The sequence below is a fragment of the Spea bombifrons genome, chromosome 2, assembly GCF_027358695.1.
Source record: "Spea bombifrons isolate aSpeBom1 chromosome 2, aSpeBom1.2.pri, whole genome shotgun sequence".
NCBI classification, from domain to species: Eukaryota; Metazoa; Chordata; class Amphibia; order Anura; family Pelobatidae; genus Spea; species Spea bombifrons.
The window spans coordinates 2,879,524-2,903,837 of record NC_071088.1 but is presented as its reverse complement, the minus strand read 5'-3'; the positions used below and the strand labels follow the sequence as shown (position 1 = coordinate 2,903,837).

Here is a 24,314-nt window from a genome sequence, read left to right as displayed (position 1 = left end):
GATGCTTGACGTGGCTACCACTGCCGTGTGTGTATACCCCCTTCGGCTATTGGACTTCAACTACAGTTACTCTCAGCCGGGCGATTGGGAGGGACAAAAATAATCCATTGTCCAAAGATTCAGTAGAATCCCCCTTTTTTGTTCCAAATCCCCCCCCCCCGGGTCAGGGCTGTCCCGTCTAGGTTTTCAGGGAGACAATGGCTGGTATTGTACGGCGTTAATTCCATGTTAATTAATCAAATCCCAAAAATCCGAGACGGGATAAACTCCTCCGAGTCCCGAATGATGCGGCTCCGGCCGGACAATACTTATATTCCATTCCCACGCGTTCTAACGGAAGGTCCGATGGCTGAAGAACCAGGAAGTGGACGAAAAAAAAATCAAACCAAGTAAAAAGCCCCCCAAAAAACCCCTTTTACGTTTTATGGAGAAGGAATAATTTGTAGCAGTGAGATCTGCGGGGGTTCTTTATGTGTCGGATCAGAAGCCAATGACCGGGTTTCATTCTACCCCCACGGGGTGCGGGGAACGGAATGGGCTGCGGGACTATTTCTATTATTATTATTATTTTTATTACGAGTTATTACATTTTTTTAATTATTATTTATATAAAACGATTAAAATCTAGATCCTGGGGACCCTTCGGCGACTCTGAGCGATGTAAATCCGTTCCAGGGACAAAGACCCCATAATTATCCAAAGACCCGACTTGCAGACTTGCAGTTCGCCGGTTGCTTCCCGTCTCCTCAGTCTCCTCTTCGTTATTCTATGATTGGCCGTCATACGTGTGCCGCATGTGTTTTATACCCGTGCAGTAAGATCATTGGAGACATCTCCTCTTGCGCGGGGGTTTCTTTATATCCCTACCTGGGGTTAAAATAATGTAAACATAAAACCTGTCAGCAGATCGGCCCCATCCGGCCCCCGTCTAGTCGCCGTTTCTCCTGCTGTAAAGACTCAAACCTTAATCAGTCGTTGGTCTCGTCTTAGATTCAGGAGCCGTATGTCTATCCCATGCATGTTTAATACCCTCACTGTATTACCCTCTACCACCTCTGCTGGGAGGCTGTCCCACTTATCTACCACTCTCTTGGTTAAGTAAATTTTAAGCTTCTAATGATCCACCGCAGAGCATAGATATTGATTTAACTTTAGTAAAGTAAATCAGAGTCGTGTATCACGGAACAAATCCTCTTCAGAGCTCCTTCTTAGTTCTCCCATCTTTTGGGAAACGGTAGAGTTTTTTTTCTCTTAAAAAGGGTCACTTTGCTGTTTTTTTAATGACTTCAGTGATGTTTTTCTTTATCCTGCGCTCGGCAGAAACCCGACCCTCGGGGAGCAGAAGTTTTAATAGGAAACAAAGGCTGTATTCTGTCTCCAAGAAGGGCCCCGTCCGCCGACGCTCCTATCAGGTTCTCAGAAACCGTCCCCGAGGCCCTGCTATTCACATGAATTTGCTTAACGTCGTCCAATGTAAACGGGGCGCTTGGCAGCTGTCGGCTCTCGCCCTGCCGTCGGCTCTCTGGAACCCGAGATACAGAAATCCTTTTCCAGCCATAGTCCGGGGCAAAGAGAACCCCAAGGAGTCACTCTGATTACTTATAATGTTATTGAAATGTCCTCAAAGCGCTGTATACAGAAATAACCCCCCCCCGGCGCTGTATACAGTAATATAACCCCCCCCGGCGCTGTATACAGTAATATAACCCCCAGCACTGTATACAGTAATATAACCCCCCCCGGCGCTGTATACAGTAATATAACCCCCAGCACTGTATACAGTAATATAACCCCCCCCGGCGCTGTATACAGTAATATAACCCCCAGCGCTGTATACAGTAATATCACCCCCAGCGCTGTATACAGTAATATAACCCCCCCCTCCCAGCGCTGTATACAGTAATATAACCCCCAGCGCTGTATACAGTAATATAACCCCCCAGCACGGTATACAGTAATAACCCCCAGCGCTGTATACAGTAATATAACCCCCAGCGCTGTATACAGTAATATAACCCCCAGCGCTGTATACAGTAATATAACCCCCCCCGGCGCTGTATACAGTAATATAACCCCCCAGCGCTGTATACAGTAATATAACCCCCCAGCGCTGTATACAGTAATATAACCCCCAGCGCTGTATACAGTAATATAACCCCCAGCGCTGTATACAGTAATATAACCCCCAGCGCTGTATACAGTAATATAACCCCCCAGCACGGTATACAGTAATAACCCCCAGCGCTGTATACAGTAATATAACCCCCCAGCACGGTATACAGTAATAACCCCCAGCGCTGTATACAGTAATAACCCCCAGCGCTGTATACAGTAATATAACCCCCAGCGCTGTATACAGTAATATAACCCCCCCGGCGCTGTATACAGTAATATAACCCCCAGCGCTGTATACAGTAATATAACCCCCAGCGCTGTATACAGTAATATAACCCCCAGCGCTGTATACAGTAATATAACCCCCAGGCGCTGTATACAGTAATATAACCCCCCCGGCGCTGTATACAGTAATATAACCCCCCAGCGCTGTATACAGTAATATAACCCCCCGGCGCTGTATACAGTAATATCACCCCCCCCAGCGCTGTATACAGTAATATAACCCCTCCGGCGCTGTATACAGTAATATCACCCCCCCAGCGCTGTATACAGTAATATAACCCCCCAGCGCTGTATACAGTAATATAACCCCCAGCGCTGGATACAGTAATATAACCCCCAGCGCTGTATACAGTAATATAACCCCCCAGCGCTGTATACAGTAATATAACCCCCAGCGCTGTATACAGTAATATAACCCCTCCCAGCGCTGTATACAGTAATATAACCCCCAGCGCTGTATACAGTAATGTAACCCCCAGCACTGTATACAGTAATATAACCCCCCAGCGCTGTATACAGTAATATAACCCCTAGCACTGTATACAGTAATGTTTGTCGGTGACAGAAACCTGGTTTTATCTCATTTTGCCCCAATAAACTCCCTTTATCTGCAGACCGGGAGCCGCCGTTGCTGTCAGTCATGTGATATTTTGGGTGACTTTCCCGGCTCAAACACCGCACTGAGCTGATGCTTTATGGCGATGCTAATGAAGTCCGTTCCTCTATAGACTTTCATTAGTCAGAGAGTCCGGCTGGGCGATTAAGACCGAGCCATTCTATTGCTCCCACAGGCAGTATGATAAGGAGTCGGGGGGTTTAGTAGATCGGGGGTCAGATAACAGAGCGAGAATCATACAAACGGCTGATATGCAGCTGCCTGAAAACTTTATATTATGGGGCAAAAAACTACAACTGGGGTAAAAAGGAAACAGCGGAATATTGTTGGAAACGTGTTTTGAGTCTGAGACGCGTAATGTTTGAAGGGACACAGACATGGTTTTGGGGTAGAGGCCGGCCAAAGTTCCTTATTCCTTCCTTTTCTTTTTTTATCTATTGGGAAATGAATATTCTGGCTCGTTTTCTGGAGGTTGGGATTATTTGAGGTCTTTTAACCTCTGGGCGCCATTTTTACTTTCCGATTCTCATCTTTGCACAGAGGAACCCGGCAGGTCTTCAGATTCTCCTGAACTACAACTCCCACAATCCTTAGTCTGCCTTTAGACCAAGGAGGGTCAACAGGGGCCCTGTCTAGTTTTACACATCAACTCCCATGATGCTCATCCAGGAACCTCAAAGAGAAAACTGGTTGTGCAGTGACGGCCATTGTGGAAAGTTTTAGTTCAGATCAGAAGGAAGGAACTTCCCATCCGTCCGGCTTTATATAAATTCATACATTTAACAGGGTTCTTGGCCACGGGACGCCTGAGCGATCACTCACGTATGACAGGTAATCCCTACGTTCACTTGAGTCTTTATTGATCATTGAAGGAAAAAAATGTGACGTTGCCGAAGATGGTATTTTATTACTAAAAACCTTTTTTTTTTTTAATGATTTTAAAAGAAAATTAGATTTTTTTTTTTACATTTTTTAATTTAGTTTTTTTTTATATGCTCCCCGTGGAACTTTGAGGAATATCCTGTGTGTTCGGCAGATGAGGCCGAGGCAGGAGATTAAATGTGAAATTCTTTCTGGAGTCCTGAATCTTTTTCATTTCCTGTTCTCCGAATCCATTAAAAAACCGGAATTTTCCCCACCCGATATCTAATACAGTACCGGGGGGGTGGGGGGGGTGAGCAGGGAGGGTTATAAGCGAATATCTGTCAATAGAATACAGAAAGAAATCCCGTGGAATAGGTTATTTGCCCCCAAAACAATTGCTTTTCCCGTACCGGCGTAACGTTGTAACTTTGTGTCGATCCTTGATCTGTAAAGTTTATGGAGGAATCCTCCAGGACCCTTAAACTGATTTTTAGTTGGCACGCCGTGGGTTAAAAACCTTTAAAAAGTGGCCATTTCTTGAACAATACTAAACATACCATGCTGTCTGTGCTACTTTAAAGGGACCCCAAAACACCCCCCCCTTACGTGAAATATTGGTGCGCAGCAGTGAGCTGCTAAAAAAACTCCGGATATTCACTGAATTTTTAGGAAACGGCTGCATAACAGGAAAGGATAAAAAAATTTAAAAAATAAATAAAAATAATAAATTAATTTATAAATTATTAAAAGGAAAAACAAAAAACCTTGGCTACGGGTGCCCGTGATGCCCAAAGAATTTAGCTAAGAATGTAGAAAACGGATACTTTGTTGCGATCTCGTCGGACGCCGCGGTTTATAAATAGAATCATGAATTTGGCGATAAGATACAGTAAGCGGAATAAAGCGTTGTACTCGTTTCTTATACCGGTCGGCGTCCCTTTAAACACATCTCGGTACCGTATGTAACTATATAATAATAGTTTCCGCGCCCCGCCAGCCTCCTCCCCCCCGTCCGTCTCCATGCGCATCGCCGCCGGAGAATGTTGTTGGCCCGGGGAAGGCGTCGGGGGTCCGGGCTGCCAGAGGAGTTGTTTTTGTTTGGCCGGGAGACAGAAAGGGACTGATTTGCTTTAATCAGGAGGTATGTGCGAGAGATGGATTACCCTCGGTGCGGGTGTGTGGCCTCCAAAAACATTACGCTTCTATTACGGGCAGAAAACTCACATTTTTGGAACGTTAAAGGGCCAGCGTCGTATAATAAACAGGACTATTTTTATAGGTTTTTTTGGGGTAATTAAATCGTCATTTTGTAAAATTTCTTGCTGACGTTCGTTTTCACCCACTGGAGTTAAACGAATGAAAATAAACGCGTTACACGCGATACAAAAAATACATAAATAATGGAATTTAACGTTTTAAGAGATGGAAGGAGTTTGTATTCAGCGCGTCTCCGGCTCTCGTGCGTAAAGGTGTGTTTTTCATGGGAAATTTTGTAATTTTGGGATGGGGGCGGCCGCATGTACTGTAATGCCTAATATGGCCAAAGAGGGTGTGGTTAGAGGCATGGATGGGGCGTGGCTTTACCCAGAGCTTTTATATGCGGGGTATTCGTGTAACTGAGTGGGGCATTTAGAAGAAGAATAATGGGGTTTATTTACCCCGTTTAATTTATAAAGCCGTTTCTGCTGTTTCTATACACATTATCGGGGCTTTTAGGGCCGTAGAACCCTGCGATCCCCTCATACCCAGCAAACATTCTCACCTCCTAGAAAAGAGGGGCATCAGGGGAGGAGGGAGGGACATCGGGGGGGAGAGAGGGGCATTGGGGGAGGTGAGAGGGGCATCAGGGGAGGTGAGAGGGGCATCGGGGGAGGGGCATCAGGGGAGGAGGGAGGGGCATCAGGTTTGGAAACCAATGAAGGATTGGAGAAAACTAATCAGGGACAGATTATGCAGAAGTTACGTCTCCTGATGCTCTACAGACATAAGGTCTCAGTCGCCGCCATCGCACATCCCGCTCTAGATGGTTATCCAGATAATCCAATAGCTATTAACAAGATCACCTGGAAAGTTTAGGTTCTCTGGGGGGCTCGGACCCCAAAAAGCTCGTAGCCAAGACTCGCTATATACCCTGAACCCGCTAGGACCACAAAGCCCCCAGAAAACCCTCGATGGTAGATGGTGGCCAATGCTTGGTGCTTCTCTGCCTCCAGAAGTCAAAACCCACAGCTTAGTATATATATTCGGCAAAACCGATTCCAAACCCATATCCCCCCCAAAAAAACAACAACTTTTAACTCAACTAAAGCAAAAAAAAATCCAAAAATAAAACTGGTGGGAAAATGTATAGTTTTTTAATTTGTTTAAATTTGGGGTAAAACATTGGATTTCTCGGCTGCTTCAAATATAATATGTTTTGTCCCCGAAATCATCATGGAGCCGGCGTCCCGGGCAGACGCAGAGGGGAGCCCAGATACCCTGAAAAAAAAAAAAACTTCTTTATTCTTCCATTTCTTTAAAAAAAATAAAATAAAAAATTCCTTTTCATCTATTAAGCATCATCTGGAATTACTTTTCTCTCCGAGACGCTAAAAAAAAAAAAAAAAAAAAAAAGATCTTTTGGGAGAGAAAAATGAGAACTTGGAACTATTGTATTATTATTTTTTTTTTATTTGCTTGATTTAAATGGCAGAAGGAGGATAAAAAAAAAAAGAGAAATTACATTCCGAGCCGAAGATTAAAGGTGCAATTTTACTGCGTTAAAGAAAACCCTGGCTTTTACATTTTACAGCAAAAACCTGGTTTAAATATTTCACTTAGAGAACTTTTTCCAGTTAAGTTTGGAACGCAGGATATAAAAAAAATAAAAAAATAATAAAAAAAACCTTTTCAAAGACCTTATTAAATATGGACGCGTTTTTTATGCACAACACATGGCGGCGGCTTTTATTGGTTAACAATCTAATATTTTCTGCCATAAAATGCCGTTTGCATATCTGCCAAGTGTCCTTGCTAAGTTCAGCCAGTCCCTCTCCCCTAATCACTGTGTCCCTTTTTCCTCCCCTGGTTTCCCTCTTTTCTACGATCTCAGAATGTTTCTTGTCTTTCCTCGGTTAGTTATCGCAGCGATGAAATTAGTCGACGGTATGTCTCAATGTGCCGTCCAGGATGATGGGAGTTGTTGTTTCCCAATAGCTGCTTGTTTTCGTTTTGTTTTTTTTCCTCCCCAGTATTTTTTTCACCTTCCTTCAATCACGCAGAGGACTTCAAAGTCTCCGTTTTTTGGTAACCAGGGGTTACTTTGTTATTCCTGGTCGCACGCCACGGGTCGTCAATACCCCTGTGTTCTTGAATAATGACCCCTGCGCCCAAGCCGAGGGGACCCCGGGTATAGTTTACAATTGGGCTATTAATGCACTCCGAGAAACGCGTCTGGCGGCTCTTCCTTTCCTTTGAGGCGTCGTTTAATTGTCTCGGGCAGCGGCTTTTGGCCGTCGGATCGGTCGCCGGCGCGGAAATAAAACCACATCCCAGCAAATCACACGGAAAGGCCACAGCTTAAGTTAATAACGACAGGCGGGGGCGACTTCCTTGCCCCCCCCATTTTTGGCCGCTATGTCCCTTTTTGTACTTAAATGATCCGCGTCTCGAGTTCTAAACCGGCGCGAAAACAAGAACCGCGTTGGGCGCGTCACGGCGAGGATTCAGATATTCCACAAAAATGAACTTTCTATTAATGTTGCAAATGGTTAATTATTGTAACTTTTGTAACAAGAGAAGTTTTAGTCGTATTGGGGGGGCTCGTCCGTAAAACCCCCCAAACATTCTTTAGGTTCCTTTCTGTTACTTTGTATTCATGAACCACGCGAACCGCTGTGGAAAGTGATACATTATAAGATTATAATATCATACGTGTATATATACATCTTTATATATCCATATGGGTGGTAGATTAGTAGAAGAGCCTCCCAGCAGAGGTGGTAGAGGGTAATACAGTGAGGGGATTAAACATGCATGGGATAGACATACGGCTCCTGAATCTAAGACGAGACCAACGACTGATTAAGGTTTGAGTCGTTACAGCAGGAGAAACGGGTGACTAGACGGAGGCCGATCTGCATATAAGTGTGTATGGATGCGTGTGTGTGTACGCGTGTATGTGTGTATGTATGTATGCGTGTATGTATGTTTGCGTGTGTGTGTACGCTATTTTGGTTGCAGTGTAGAAATACAGGGAATAATAACCAATAATCTTCCCCTTTTCCAAAAATTCATTTGATTTTCTTTTTTTTTTTTCTTTTAAATTAAAATCAGAAAGCGTTTTTACTTCTCAGTTTGTTTTTGGGGTCTCTTCTCCCCCCCCCCATTTGCCTGCCAGGAATAATTTTTTGGCCGTCTCTCTGCCATGACTCGGCCTCCATCGCTAACTGCCTGCTTTTCCACCTCCCAGCCCTTTGCCAATTCATAGGAGGGTTATAACTGGAAGAGAGGGCCGGGGGGGCCGGGGCTGGGGGGGGTGAGGCGGATGAAATGGGGTCTGAAGCCAGTAATGACAGAAAGAATGAGTGTGTGAGATGGCAGGAGACTCGGGAGGCGAAGGGCTTTGCTTGATTGATGGGAGTTGGCTGATAGGAGCGAGCGTTTGGAATGCAGCGAGGAAGTTGCTGTAATAACCGCTCCTAATGGATTTCTCAAATGTAGCAGCATGCGCGGGCCAGGTGTCAAGAAACCAGATCTCTCTCAGTCTGGGGGGGGGGGGCGGGGGGGTATATGTGTGTTCTTTTTCCATTTCATTTAGTGGAGGCCATTGGAACCCCTCCCTAACCAGAACGCCGAGCGCACCCTTTCCTCGTCCAGCGCACCCTTTCCTCGCCCAGCGCACCCTTTCCTCGCCCAGCGCACCCTTTCCTCGCCGAGCGCACCCTTTCCTCGCCGAGCGCACCCTTTCCTCGCTCAGCTCACCCTTTCCTCGCTCAGCTCACCCTTTCCTCGCCCAGCTCACCCTTTCCTCGCTCAGCGCACCCTTTCCTCGCCCAGCGCACCCTTTCCTCGCTCAGTGCACAATCCTCCAACTCCAGCCGTTCTGATACATTCTTGATACATTCTGAATCTTCCTTGAAACATTTTAATTCATTTTATTTATTTTAATTTATTTTTTTTATTTACAGACCTGCAAGACTTTAAGTTGGACACGCAGCACGTGATCGAGGTGGATGAGGGCAACACAGCCGTGATCGCGTGTAACCTGCCCGAGAGCCACCCCAAGGCCCAGGTGCGCTACAGCGTCAAGCAGGAATGGCTGGAGACCTCCAGAGGTGAGACCACCGGCCACCGGCGTCCAAAACCACCGACTCGTTTCGCAATTTAACCTGATTATTAATCGAATTCACAAATCACAGAAGTGATAAAGTACGGAAAATTCTGTCTTTAACTCTCCGAATTCCAGACAGGAACCCAATGGATTGCTTCAGCCGTTCCTTACGCTCTTCTCTATTCCCTTTATTAACCTCTTATTTCTCAATTAAATAATCATTTTATATAAACTCTATTTATAAAGAATAATGGAGGATTTAATAAAATAGAGAATAGTTAATCAAACGTATCCGTTTATTAAAATATATAAAATAAACAACAATTTAATCTATAAACGAATCAATAAAGCAGAGAACAGAATAAGTATAACGCTGGCAATAAAGATAATAAATTGTAAGAAACCCGCGGGATGCGGTCTGTCAGTAGTACTCGCAGGGCTCCTCCACCCCTACTCTATCTTATCTATAAACTTGGCCTCGTGACTTAGCAGGACCTCGAGCGTGTCACCCGCTGTGATGAATGAACGATATTATTTATTCCGACACCTGCGGAACCTTGAATGTAACGCGTTCTGTACGTTCTAGAATGTATGAGAACAATCGGCACACACGTGTTTAACCCTTTCACTTGCATATCTCCGGCTAGCTTTAATATAATGTATCTGCAGGCTTATAACATTCTAAATGAAAGTGCGAGTGCGATATGTGGAACGCACAGGGGAGCCCCCTCTACACCGAGACCCAATAGTCTTCTCAACACCCCCCCCCCGAGTGAAGAGCTTTCACTCCCACTCAATCGTTACTAGTATCACTTATATTATTATTATGGTTATTAATAATAATAATATTCTATTCTGTATAACGCTGCCTCTGTATAAACGCGGAAGTCCTGGCCGGCTGCCGGTTCGGTCACGCTTTCCTGCCGTCCATGGTTGAGCGCACAAACACACCTCGCTTCCCCGGGACGTGCCTGGAGCTGCACGGACTCGGAGCTGACAATCCACACTCGCTTCAAACGTCAAAATAAGAGGATAATAGAAGCTTGTCTGCCAGGCGAGCAGAGGTGCCTCGGGCGCTGAGTGGCGCATGGTCTCCTAGCTGTTATGGGAGACTCGTGAGGTTTTTGACCTGCATCTCCCGGCGTTCATTGTTTTCTCACATTCCGCAGAACGTTAACCGGTGTCTGCGAGGGGAGCGTAACGGCCTCCAGAATTCTGTAAGACCCGGGGGTCTAAATCATTTAATAGACTAAAAAGTTATTGGCACATTATACAAACATAGACTCAAACCTTAGATTCAGGAGCCGTATGTCTGTCCCATGCATGTTTAATACCCTCACTGTATTACCCTCTACCACCTCTGCTGGGAGGCTGTTCCACTTATCTACCACCCTGAGGTTATGATGACATCACTGAAACCAATATATAGACTGCCAATCCTGACCGAACTTTTTTTTTCAGAATACCAATAAATCTTAAATTCCAAAAATGGAGCTCTGCCTGCTTCCCCGTTTCCTCCAGGTTTTAAATAATTTGTTACACCATCGAGTGGTTTGCTTCCCTTTTCCCCTCCAAATGCAGGCGTTCTAATGCTGATAAGCCCGCTCAGTCTGTAATCTCTGTCTGTCCGCAGATCATTATCTGATCATGCCCTCTGGTAACCTCCAAATCGTGAACGCCACTCAGGAAGATGAAGGGACGTACAAGTGCGCCGCGTATAACCCCGTCACCCAGGAAGTCAAAACCTCTGTGTCCAGTGACCGGCTGCGCGTTCGCCGTAAGTATTCTAATGCTTAAAAAGTATTTTATATCTTAAAAGGAACAGAGAAACAACAGTTCCACCGGTTAATGCGATAATCATACGTGCCAACAGTCCCGAATTCTCAATGTTTGGACTCTGGAGGATCCTTGGCCACCATGTTCTTCTGATCTCCATCAACTGCCCCTGCTGGCTTTTGTATTATATTTTCTACTTCTAAAATTACAACTTTTTATTATTATTATTATTATTATTATTATTATCTTTTAGTTATATAATTCAATTTGCTTTTCACCCTCCAGGCTCCACGGCGGAGGCGGCTCGTATTATTTATCCTCCTGTCTCTCAGACCATCATCGTGACCAAGGGCCAGAGCCTCATCCTGGAGTGTGTGGCCAGCGGCATGCCACCTCCGAAAATCACCTGGACCAAGAACGGAACGGGCATCGCGGGGCACAACAAGACCCGCTTCCTACTCAGTAACCTGTTGATCGATGCCACGAGCGAGGAGGACTCAGGGACGTACACGTGTACGGCCAGCAATGGCATAGGGGACGAGGGATCTGCGTTCATCTTCTATAACGTTCAGGTCTTCGGTGAGTGTTCCTGGTCTTTATATTACCGGTGACCTTACGGGCACACGTGAAATGCTCTGCGGTTCTGCCATGGTGAAGATTTGCCCCTTGGGGGGTGGGATCATGGAGACCTTTGGTCTTGAGGCTTATGGGATTGGTTGGTATTAAATCTGGGTCTACTTGATCACAGTTAAAGAGAAGGTCCCATAAAAAAATTGGGGTGACTTTCCTTACTCAAAGACCACACTGAGCTGATGCTTTATGGCAATGCTAATGAAGTCCGTTCCTCCATAGACTTTTATTAGTCAGAGAGTCCGACTGGGTGATTAAGACTGAGGCATTCTATTGTTCCCACAGGCAGTATGATAAGGAGTCGGGGGGTTTAGTAGATCGGGGCTCAGATAACAGAGCGAGAATCATACAAACGGCTGATATGCAGACAAAGTTAATGAAAATGTATTTTTATCTGGTAATTAAACAATGGTGGGAGATTCCTCATAAGGTTGGTTTTCTTCCTTCCACAGAACCCCCCGAGGTCAGCATGGAGCTTTCCCAGCAGACGGTGGCATGGGGTCAGAGCACGAGGTTTACGTGTGAGGTCAGGGGTAACCCCCAGCCTTCCGTAGTGTGGCTGAGGAACGCCACGCCGGTGCTGCCCGGCCCGCGGCACAAAATCTCCAGGAAGGTTCTGCGGGTGAACAACGTGGGCCCCGAAGATGAAGGGATTTACCAGTGCATGGCGGAGAATGAAGTGGGGAGCGCGCAGGCCTTAACTCTGCTCATAACCAACAGGCCAGGTGAGGAGTGGCGGCTTACTAACGGGCGGGCGGCAAAACCGCTAAAAAACTAAAGTATAATCCTTTATAATCAAACAATTCACATATCGTGTAATTAGCTTCTTTTGTGGACGCTGATATTTTTGTTCATTTTATTTTTAATAAATTATTAATTAAATTATTTTCTTTATATAATTTATAATTGATACGGGAAGGACAATATCTCTAATCTGTTTAAGGATCATATCTCACTGTTCATCCTCCTCTCTCTCATTAAAGGAACGTTCCTGAACCCTGGGTCCGATGTTCTTACCCTGCCCCCCACGGGACCACCCTTGGCTTACGACAGGCAATTGTTGCTCAAAGCCCAGTTAAAACCGAGGGTCCCAACTCCCGGAGTACCTGCTCCGTGCCCGACGGGTAAAGACAGCATCGTCCAGCCGGAAGCTCCCATCGTCCTCAGCTCTCCCCGAACATCTAAAACCGACTTCTACGAACTGGTGTGGAAGCCGCGGCACGATGGAGGAGCCCCCCTGCTGTACTACTTAGTGAAGCATCGAAAGGTATTAAAACCGCGCTTACCGGCTTATGGACTCATACCGCTTATCAGAAGAAACCAACGTGGCTGCCATTCCAGGACACGTTACCAATAAAATGTTCTCACTCTCATCTTCCTCCAATATTTAAATGAAGACATTCCATGAGCTGCTTTTACTTTAAACAAATGTTTCTGTCCCAAAGGTGTTTATTTTGTGTATTTAAAAATTACTAAATAGTTACTAATATAGCTTAGTTACTAATACTTACTTAGTTACTAATACTTAGTTACTAATAGCCTCTTGGAGATTCTCAATTTAGAATTCCAATGCTCTAATTATAATTCTCTTTTGGATCAAGAATAGGAAGGTTAGGTAGAAAGGTTGAACTTGATGGACTTAGATCTTTTTTCAACCTTACAAACTATGTTACTATGTTACGAATGCACTTAGAGTTCTAATACAGCCAGAACTATTGTCAGTTTGCTTTAAGTAACTGTGATTTTGTCTGTATTTATTTTTTCCCCCCCGTTGTTTTGTGCAGCAGGTGGTCAATGCCTCCGATGAGTGGACAGTGTCCAGGGTCCCCGGCTCTCAGTCCCGTCTCACTTTGAGCAAACTGGACCCCGGGAGCTTGTACGAAGTGGAGATGGCGGCTTATAACTGTGCCGGAGAGGGGCAGACGGCCATGGTGACCTTCAGGACGGGTACGTGTGTATAGTTATCGGCTAAGAGATGTAACCCAGGAGCGGACTTCTTACCGCCCGGCACAGAGAGGCCAATTCCCCGGAATAGTTTATATTTTCCCACCATAGAATGGGACAGCAGATGAGACCCCCCCTTAGGCTCTCCGCTTTGGGGAGTTATTTCACAAGTTTGGTTCTCGGCAATCTGTCCCTCCTTTGATTTTTGTTAAAAACATTGGTTTTACAGGACGTCGGCCCAAACCGGACATCATACCCAGTAAAGAACTCCAGATCCAGAAGGATGATCCTGGAACCAGCACCCAGAGCAGCGTCCCTTTGGATAACAACCGCCTCTCCCGTAAGAGTCCCTGAAACCTAATAACTTATCGCTCGGATTAAAAGAAAAAAAAGTTAATTCTGGACCTATTTAGGTTTTTTTGAAAGTTCCCAACTTACATCTCTTCTACAGCATGCAACAGATTTCTGCCTCGCTGTCGGTTTTGTCCTATAAAGGGGCAGATATTGTCATAGTAACTGTTATGAATTACGTGAAAGTCGCTGGAAATGAGGACCTTAAAAATCTTAAAATACTTTGTTTTTCAATAATTGATTTTCTTCAACAGCTCCCGAGGCTCCAGACCGACCCACCATCTCAACAGCTTCGGAGACCTCTGTGTACGTCACGTGGATCCCGAGACGCAACGGCGGCTTCCCCATCCAGTCGTTCCGCGTAGAGTACAAGAAGCTGAAACAACCGGGAGACTGGGTCTTAGCGACCAGGGACATCCCGCCGTCCCGTCTGTCGGTGGAAATAAAAAATCTCGAAAAAGGTAAAGCTGAAACTTTATAGCTTGATGCATTGTTGCCCTTTTACTCCTCAGTGTTACTGATCCACCAGTGAGGTTGGGTTCCCGTCTTGGTGGTCCTCTTGTATGACATTTGATCTTTCATTACAATTTAAAAAACCACCATCAGCATCTTATAGACTGATGAGTACCAAATGCTAAACGTGGATTATTAAGATTTATCTGACTCTTTATTTTGCTAAACCAAACATTTTATCTGCGCTCCAGACATTTGGAAATAATTAAGTATTTTGTCCAAAATCGACAAATTCCCTGTTACTCCTCGCAGGTTCATAGTCACGACATGCCAATATCTTTATAAAAAATAATAATAAAAACCAGACCCATTTCCTGTGACTTTGCACCCAGAAATACCCCGGCCTTTCTATAACGTACGTGGAGGGAGGCCGTGTGAATTCTTACCCTCTATCTTTAATCAAACATTCCGAGTTTTCTGTTCCTTTTAAACCAAATTGTTGTTTTCTGTCTCTTTCCTCGCTTCCCAGGTTCATGTCTTGGAGGTGTTTGGGTGGAATGAGTTAAAATGAGACACAAATTCTCTCTAGAATGATAAAGTCTCAGAGGTTCCAGATAGAACGGATACCATGGCCAGACTCCGTAGACGGCTTTCGTTTAACTCTTTCAGGCTGCTAACGATGAGTCTTTTCCGTTTCTAGGGACTTCATACAAGTTCCGGGTGAGAGCTCTGAATATCTTCGGGGAGAGCCAGCCCAGCGCCCCCTCCAAGCCATACGTGGTGTCCGGCTACAGTAACCGCGTGTACGAGCGGCCCGTGACCGGACCCTACATTACCTACACGGAGGCCATCAATGAGACCACCATCATGTTGAAGTGGATGGTAAGATTCTATCAATGTGCCGGCTGTCGGCTTAGAGGCCGCCATGCGAAAGAAGGATAAGAGAGGGGTTTCGTGCGCAGGAGCTTACAGTCTGTTGCTCCTATCCAGGAACTTGACCAGGATCTTAGGAGCCATAGACATAAAATTCTTGGAACGGATAGAATTAGATGAAAAGAACATTACAATAATATAGCGCTGTAATAGATGAACTCGAACAGGGGTCTCCTCCATCCCCTAAAGGGGGTCCGAGTCAAAGGCTCCTTCCTCTTGTCTTGAACTCCTTAAAGTAGCGTAGATTAATTTGATTAATTTTTTTAATTTAATTTTTTTAGTACATCTTGGCCAGCAACAATAACACTCCTATCCACGGCTTCTACATTTACTACCGTCCCACCGACAGCGACAACGACAGCGATTACAAGAAAGACGTAGTGAAAGGTGAGTGATCTTTGCTGACGACCCAGTGATTTTTCCCTTGCCATTCCAGGTGGCACATGAGAAGTAGGCTCCGCCTACCAGGTAGGGCAGGAAACACTATAAAAAAAGGATACCTCCCCCTTCCTCCCCAGTGTTGTTTCCTGCCCTACTCAGGTAGCGGTTAGGCTGAAGCTTACCTCTTTTTTTGTTTTCTTGGAGCCCCGGGGGGGCATCCTCTCTCCCGACACCCGGTAGTGGTCCCGGTGGATCCAGGGTGATGCGGCAGCCTCGGAGGCTGTAAACTCCGCGGTAATCGCGGTAACACGAGGCTCAGTCCTCGTTATACGTTGCCCACAGCCCAGGGGGCTCACTGGGACGTACATCCCCGGGCTCCGGTTCTCTCCGTCCCGGGGAGGGGGAATCCTCAGCGTGCGGCGGCAGGAGAGCGCTCCGGCGCGAGCAGTTTTCTTTAAGCCGGCAGTGCCGACCTCTCGGCACCCGGTTTTATTATCTCCTCTCTGCAATTACTCCGGCTTCCGTCCGGGGTCACGAGAGGTCAATTGACGAGGAATTTCCGGATGTGACGGTTTCCGGGCCTTGGCGCCTAAATGCCTCTATAAAAACGCCAGAATGGGTAAGATCTTTCCATGCTCTTCGACCTGTACTGTATTATTGGATTTTTTACTCCTCCTTTTTTTGCCTGCCTGTGCCTGAGGACTGTATATTGCCTTTTCAAGTAGGTGTTTTCTCTCCTAGTTTAGAGAGAGATTTCTATGGCCTATTCCATTGCTTTCTGATGTTATAATTTTTGTGTTTTCTCCTCAGTTATGTCAGACAAAAATCCAGACATTCCTTCTGAGGCCTCCCCACATAGGAAGTCTGTGGGGAAAACGAAACATAAAGCCTGCTCATCTTGTAAAAAGACCTTACACGATCCTACGGCCAAAATGTGCAGCTCCTGCTCTCGGCCTAAAGATGTTTCCAATTCAGAATTTACCTCCTGGTTGAAGGGGGAGCTGCAGTCCACCTTTGACTGTTTTCGTGCCATGGCAAGCTCCGCTCAGGGGCCGGTGTCTCAGCATCATCTTTTCCAGCAGGGTCCTCCAAATGTTCTACCAGATACCCTGGAAGATTATTCGGCACCCTTTTCTGAATACGACTACAAGTCTAATGACCCCCAGTCTTCGGATGAGGAGGGGGAAGTTAAAGAAGAAACCTTTTTCTTCCCAGTCGAAGAAACAGGGAAGCTAATCTCTGCAGTCAGATCTACTCTAAATCTACAGGATGATATACCAGTTTCAAAACCGGATCCTTTTCAGGGTCACTCTAGGAAGCCGCAGACCTTTCCAGTTCACGACTCGCTTTCGGCCATAATCACGGAGCAGTGGAAATATCCGGACCGGAGATTCTTCACGTCTTCCAGAACCAAAAAGCTGTTTCCCTTTGATGGCAAGAATTCTGAGGCCTGGGAAGTCCCGAAAGTAGACACCGCAGTAGCCAAGGCTACGAAGAAAACAGCCATTCCGATGGAGGACGCGTCCCACTTCAAAGACCCCATGGACCGGCGGGCTGAGAATGCCGCCAAGAGGGCTTTTGAGGCAGCAGCGGCGAACTTTCGTCCAGCCATTGCAATAGCGTCAACTTCTAGAGCCATTAAGATCTGGCTCCAACAAGCGGTGGAAGATCTTGCAGCTATTCCAGGGTCTGAGCAGGTCGCAAGAAACTTGTCCGACACCTGCCTAGCTATTGACTTCATCTCCGATGCTTCCATTGAATCTGTCCGTACATCTGCTAAAGCCACGGCACTTTCTGCGGTTTCTAGACGAGCGCTCTGGCTCAAGTCGTGGTCTGCAGATAACGCCTCCAAACACAAGCTGTGCAGCATTCCGTTCCAGGGGAACCACCTCTTCGGCAGCGACCTTGACACGATTCTGGAATCCACCACGGGTGATAAGCACTGGTTACCTCAGAGGAAGGGACCACCGCGTTTCAGGTCCAATTATTTCAGAGCTCCAAGAGACAGGGAGTCCTACAGGCCCTCAACATCCTATCAAGAGTACCAGTCCTTTCGGGGTAAACCCTACGCGAGAGGCAGATTCCAGAGAGGAAGAGGCAGAGGCAGGGACGGCAAATCAGGGAAGTTTTGACGCCAGCAGGTTTCAGGTAGGGGGCAGGCTATCCGGTTTCCTGCATGCCTGGGAAGAGATCACCTCAGACCCCTGGGTTCTTCGCATCATCAATCAAGGCTATGCTCCGGAGTTTACTCACCTACCTGCCCAGCGATTCCTGCTGTCCATGCCTCCCACAGATCCTTGGAAAAGAGCGGGATTCTTCTCCACACTCAACAACCTTATTCACGAAAGGGCTCTGGTCCCGGTGCCTCTTCAAGAAATAGGAGAGGGAACTTATTCCCACGTCTTTGTCGTACCAAAACCATCCGGGAAATTCAGACTAATAATCAATCTACAGTTGGTAAATGCCTGCATCAGATACAACAGGTTCCGGATGGAATCCCTGAAGTCCGCCACGGAGGTTGTTTCATCGGGGGACTTCATGGTCACTATAGACCTGCGAGACGCCTATCTACATGTCCTCATCAGAGAAGACCACCAAAGATTCCTCCGTCTGGCCGTTCCACTACCTCAAGGGATTCGGCATCTTCAGTTTCGGGCGCTTCCCTTTGGGATTGCTTCAGCACCACGAATCTTCACAAAACTCATGTCAGTCGTCGTGGCCTTCCTGAGGCAAAGAGGCATAAAGGTGGTCCCATACCTGGACGATTGGCTCCTGATAGCAGCTTCGGCATCATTGCTCCAATCTCATCTAGAATTTTCCCTCAGGACGCTCCACAAACTGGGATGGTTAGTGAACCCCCTAAAGTCAAAGTTTCTGCCAAACAGACGTCGGTCTTTTCTGGGAATGATCCTCGATTCAGAAGTACAGAAGACGTTTCTCCCGCAGGACAAGATCCTAAGGTTACGGGAATTCTCACATACAGTCCTGCAGTACAAGTCAGTGTCCCTCAGATCCGTCATGTCCTTGCTCGGTCTCATGACTTCCTCCATCCCGGCGGTTCCCTGGGCACTGGCTCACGCAAGACCCCTTCAACAATTTTTACTGGATCACTGGGATCGCTCCCAGACATCCCTACACAAGAAGGTCCGGCTTTCTCCCCTCGTTCGGGAGTCACTCCGTTGGTGGCTGTCAACCAAGAATCTTTCGCAGGGTCTCCCTTGGCAGACGAGAGATTGGGTGGTAATCTCCACCGACGCCAGTTTGACAGGCTGGGGTGCCGTCATGGGAAGCCATTTTGCCCAGGGATCCTGGTCTCCCCAAGAATCAAGCCTACACATCAATTTTCTAGAACTACTGGCGGTCTGGAGGGCTCTCAGGTTCTGGTCTTCAATCCTGCGGCACAAGTCCATCAGGATCCTTTCAGACAACATCACCGTGGTGGCCTACCTTTCCAAACAAGGTGGCACCAGAAGCAGACGCCTGCAGACCCTGACTGCTCAGATCTGCAGATGGGCGGAGTTCAATCTCTGCACTCTCTCTGCGGTTCATATCAAGGGGTCTCTGAATCAGGAGGCGGATTACCTCAGCAGGAAATCAGTACCTCCAGGAGAATGGTCCTTAAACAAAAAAGTCTTCGCCCTCATTACAAGGAAATGGGGCACTCCTCAGATAGACCTGATGGCCACGCACCTGAACGCTCAGGTAAAGGAGTTTTTTTCTCTTTCACCAGTCGGTCATCCCCGAGCACTGGAAGCACTCTCGCAGACCTGGGATTTCGACCTCGCATACGTTTTTCCTCCGCTTCCCCTTATCTCCAGAGTACTCCGGAAAATTCGGGGAAACCCTCAAAAAGTCATCCTGGTTGTTCCTTTCTGGCCTCGCAGGATCTGGTTCTCGGACCTTACCACCTTGTCCATAGACGAACCTTTGCTTCTTCCTCAGGTGAAGGATCTTCTCATTCAAGGTCCTGTTCTCCACCCAGATCCATTCCGACTCAACCTCTCTGCATGGCTTCTGAAAGGGAGATCTTGTCCTCCAAAGGATTAGCTGCATCTGTGGTGAACACCATTCTCTCCAGCCGCAAAATTTCTACGGCCACCAAGTACCAAAAGGTTTGGGAGACATTCATCGCCTGGTGCAATGTGCATGAAGTATCCACTCCATCTATCCGCGAGGTGCTGCACTTTTTTCAAGATGGCTTTGATAAAGGATTTCAACCTGCTACTATCAAGGTCCAGATCTCAGCACTGAGTAACTTCTTGGATTTCAATCTGGCCTCTCATCCGTGGATCTCCAGATTTTCTAAGGGAATGTGTAGACTTCGCCCTAGGATCCGGCCGTCGGTCCCTCCTTGGGACCTTAATCTCGTATTGCATCAACTCACCTTGTCTCCATTTGAGCCTCTAGTAGATACCTCTCTTAAGCTGCTCACCTACAAGGTTGTCCTCCTCGTAGCCCTCACTTCCGCTAGGAGGGTGAGCGAAATCCAGGCTCTCTCCAGAGTTGAACCTTTTCTCAGGATTCTGCCGGACTGCATTATCCTTCGTTTGCCTCCAGAGTTTCTCCCTAAAGTGGTCTCCCCTTTTCATGCGGATCAGGAGATCGTCCTACCTACACTCTGTCCGGATCCCAAGAATCCCAAAGAACTGGAACTCCATTCGCTAGACCTGCGGAGATGTATCCTGTCATATCTCTCACGTACGTCGGCCTGGAAGAAATCCGATTCTCTCTTTCTGTCCTTTGCGGGGCCCCGCAAGGGCAGATCAGTATCCAGGGCTTCCGTGAGCCGCTGGCTTAAGGACGCTATCGCTTTATGTTACGTCTCCGCGGGAAGAGTACCTCCCTCCGGCCTGAAGGCTCACTCGACCAGATCCGTCTCAACTTCCTGGGCCGAACTCTCCGGGGTGTCTCCGTCTCTCATTTGCAAGGCAGCGACCTGGAGGTCGATCCATACGTTCGTAAGGCACTACAGGCTGAACCTTCATCTCTCAGACGAGTCTCAATTTGGTCGTCGTGTCCTTCAGACTGGAATCCTTCCCTCCCTATCTTGCTAATTCTTCTCATGTGCCACCTGGAATGGCAAGGGAAAGAGAGAATTCTTACCTGGGAATTCCTTTTCCTTGTCCATTTCCAGGTGGCACACTTTTTCCCCGCCCATTAAAATCTATTTGGTTTTTGCTATTATTTGTCTGAGTCTTTCTTTTTAACCACACTGGGGAGGAAGGGGGAGGTATCCTTTTTTTATAGTGTTTCCTGCCCTACCTGGTAGGCGGAGCCTACTTCTCATGTGCCACCTGGAAATGGACAAGGAAAAGGAATTCCCAGGTAAGAATTCTCTCTTTTTAAATGACTTTTTCGGGAAACGAAGGCTTTGGTGCCGCGTAGACCCAGGGGTCGTAAATAAAGCTTCTAGAATGGAAGGACTGTGTGCAGCTCGAGCCTTTGTCTGGCTGATCTCCTGTCGGAGATCGAAGTGTTATGAGCTGAACATTAGCCTGGCAGATGCACCTTCCTGTACTTATTGTCCTTATTGATCCAAATCCCTTTTAACCGTAAGAGATGGACCTGAAAACGTCAATATTCTGTGTTCCAGGAGATTGTTACTGGCACTCGATCAGCCACCTGCAGCCGGAGACCTCGTATGACATTAAGATGCAGTGTTACAACGAGGGAGGAGAAAGCGAGTTCAGCAACGTCATGATGTGCGAGACCAAAGGTGGGTTCCCAGTGCCACGTCTCGGCTCCCACCACCACTTTAATCTTTGCTGCAACGTACAGATTGAACACCCCGAGGTTTTTAGCAGAATCCCGCGATATATATCGTGTTCCAGACAAAGGTCGTCTCTCCTGATTCTGTTCTAGATGTCTTATCATATTCTGTCCCATGTCTCCTTCAGCTCGAAAGTCTTCTCAGACAGGACCCCTGCCTCAGCCGGTCATCCCTTCACCCCAACTGCCTCCCGGGAGTGGGGTACCCGGGCCAGCCACCGTAGCCCGTTCCAGCGACCTGCCCTACCTGATTGTTGGCGTCGTCCTCGGTTCCATTGTCCTCATAATCGTCGCTTTCATCCCTGTCTGCCTTTGGAGACCGTGGTCCAAACAGAGTACGTCTAATTATTATTTATAACAAATCATGTATGGAATGAATTCATTCTATACACACGGGGAATCTGCCAGAACCCAGGAGTCTCCAACATTCTATCCTGCGTGGCTTGTAAAGGCAGTGCCGAAATATAACACACGTTCTCCCTTTACAGAGCAGACCACCGACATTGGGTTCCCCAGCGTAAGCCTCATCCCCCAATCGAGCCAGTACACCATGGTGCCCCTACGAGGGACGCCCGCCGTCGGCCCCATTCCGTATTCAAACGGTGACGTCGTGAACGGCTCCTGCCCATCCGACAAGCCAGGCTATCCGGCAGCAAAGCAGAGAGATTACAGCTCAGACACCGTAAATCAGGTACAGAGACATTGTGGATCCTTTCTGAAGTCTTAAAGATGTCAATTACTAATCCAACGTCAAATTTATTGCGGGTCGTAATCTTTTACTGGGCTAAACTGGCCTTGTATAATGTATAGTTAAATGTTTTTATGTAGATTATTATTAGTATTCAATTATTTGTTAACTCTCTAAGGTACACTACTCGCTCACACATACACATTCACGCTCACACATACACATTCACGCTCACACATACACATTCACGCTCACACATATACACATTCACGCTCACACATATACACATTCACGCTCACACATATACACATTCAAGCTCACACATACACATTCACGCTCACACAACATCTTTAGTTTTGCTTTAATTTTTTTATTCTGTGACCACTGATTATTTTTTTGTGCTGATCTCTTTTCAGGATGAAGCTAATACTCTTCTCCAGGGAGGCGACGTAGAAGACGGGCATTTTACTGAAAATCACAAACCCGCAGGGTAAGTTTTTTTTTTTTTTTTCTGGCCGCTCCCGCCGATGCTGGAAGTTAATCTGCAAATTCAGGAAAAATTACGCAGAGCAATTATTATTTTTTGTTGTTGAGTAGATGTAATTACAGAAAATTGCAGTAATTGGATTCAGTAATGCTTGGGATAACCCCGGAACTTTCCTTAAATATATATGAAGGGTCTGCAATCAAGGGGGCTTTTTTTAGGGTAATTTCCGCAGGGCCCCTCTAGACTGGCATTCGGTGTCTGGTGCCGGTGTCATTAAGTTCGCTTCTGATTATGACATATTTGTGGTTATTAATAACCGTAATTATTACACAGTTTTACGTAAATTGGGGCCCCTTGTTTTGGAAAACAGACTTTCTCTGTCATTCAAGGTGGATTAGTTGCATAGCTAATGTTCTTTGTTAAATCCCAGGTCGTGCTCCACACTGAAGGAAGAGCTTTCTCTGCACGACATGGAGGAGGATGACAAGACTTCAGTCCTTCGCTGTGTGACAACCGACAACTGCCCCGTCCTCACCTTACCCACCGAACAAGGTCATTTGATTATTTAGTGCACGGCTTATTACCCGCTGGGCCTTAGCATTTCTTATTAAACGACCCTCTGTTGTGATTGTCTGTTGTTGCCTGACCCACATCCCGTCTCTACTAACGGGCAACGCTTACTGCTTAAAGGACAAGTCCCAAGGAAAAATAAACACACAAACCCAGTGCTGATTATCGCTAAATGCCCCAATAACCCCCCTTTACCTGCAGACCTGGAGCCGCCGTTGCTGTCAGTCGTGATATTTTGGGTGACTTTCCGGGCTCAAAAACCACACTGAGCTGATGCTTTACGGCAATGCTAATGAAGTCCGTTCCTCCATAGACTGAATGATTAAGACTGAGACATACTATTGGCTACCTTTGTCTGTGACTGTATATTAGTACTAATATTATATATATATATATAATATGTATGTATTTTTTACCCCAAGCAAATATAGTAACTGGGTTTTTATATATTTTTTTTCAGGTTCCACACACGCGCTTCCACCAGTGGAGATTTCGGAAATACCTATTTGCATGCAGGCTCTTGGTGGACTCCATCACGACACGATACTGGTCGTGGACACAGACAGAAGCTCAGACTCTCGGCAGCGAGATGCCGTATGTCCACAGACTTCATCGGAGAGACCGGCCACTTAAAGGACCGCAAAATAACTAAAGGACTCTTGACAGGTGTGATCCTGATGCAGTATAAAGTAATACTCGGTATCTCCGTGTCCGTACCGTCTCAAAAGATTCTTTTTGTGAACTAACGGAAGAGATGGATACATCGTTTCTGTTGCCTAGAGAAGACCTTTGTTCCCATCTTCAACTGCCGACCGGTTAGTAATAAAAATCCGGGGACGATGTCTCCATACAGACCGGTTCAGAACATCGAGGAAGCGCTGAAGGATCCATCTTCGCTCTCAGCCACCCTCTCCTAGAAAGGCTGATAGGAATTATAGTCCTAATATCGCTACAGATTTCCACGCTTTTACTTGGTAACGTCAAGTTCTTGACCTATGGCTTGTGGCTTTTTTTGGAGAATGGCAAAAAAACCCTTTTTCTTCCTTTAAATCGTTTTCATCCAAAGGAGATTGTGTTTCGTAACCAACAAAGGGTTCTGTATCAGTAAACGCGGTTAGAGGTGCTTAGTATTATTATATCC

The 24,314-nt window shown here is 46.5% G+C and overlaps 1 protein-coding gene across 2 annotated transcripts in view; it reads left to right on the top strand.

Annotated features, from left to right (window-relative positions):
* The window catches only part of BOC (BOC cell adhesion associated, oncogene regulated), a 28,542-nt gene extending 4,663 nt beyond the window's left edge, over nt 1–23,879 (top strand). The window contains exons 3-18 of one of the 2 annotated variants that reach the window (XM_053455281.1): nt 9,049–9,195; nt 10,825–10,968; nt 11,253–11,546; nt 12,050–12,322; nt 12,581–12,864; nt 13,385–13,544; nt 13,771–13,881; nt 14,147–14,353; nt 15,046–15,227; nt 15,560–15,665; nt 21,253–21,375; nt 21,557–21,763; nt 21,917–22,119; nt 22,533–22,606; nt 23,034–23,155; nt 23,634–23,879. In XM_053455281.1, the coding sequence (XP_053311256.1) occupies nt 9,049–9,195; nt 10,825–10,968; nt 11,253–11,546; nt 12,050–12,322; nt 12,581–12,864; nt 13,385–13,544; nt 13,771–13,881; nt 14,147–14,353; nt 15,046–15,227; nt 15,560–15,665; nt 21,253–21,375; nt 21,557–21,763; nt 21,917–22,119; nt 22,533–22,606; nt 23,034–23,155; nt 23,634–23,806 (2,810 nt within the window). In that variant the 3' untranslated portion in view covers nt 23,807–23,879. Of the gene's footprint in view, nt 1–9,048; nt 9,196–10,824; nt 10,969–11,252; nt 11,547–12,049; nt 12,323–12,580; nt 12,865–13,381; nt 13,545–13,770; nt 13,882–14,146; nt 14,354–15,045; nt 15,228–15,559; nt 15,666–21,252; nt 21,376–21,556; nt 21,764–21,916; nt 22,120–22,532; nt 22,607–23,033; nt 23,156–23,633 lie in introns of both variants that reach the window. The other variant, XM_053455280.1, reaches the window with a different exon arrangement.
* The last annotated feature ends 435 nt before the right edge of the window (nt 23,880–24,314 follow it).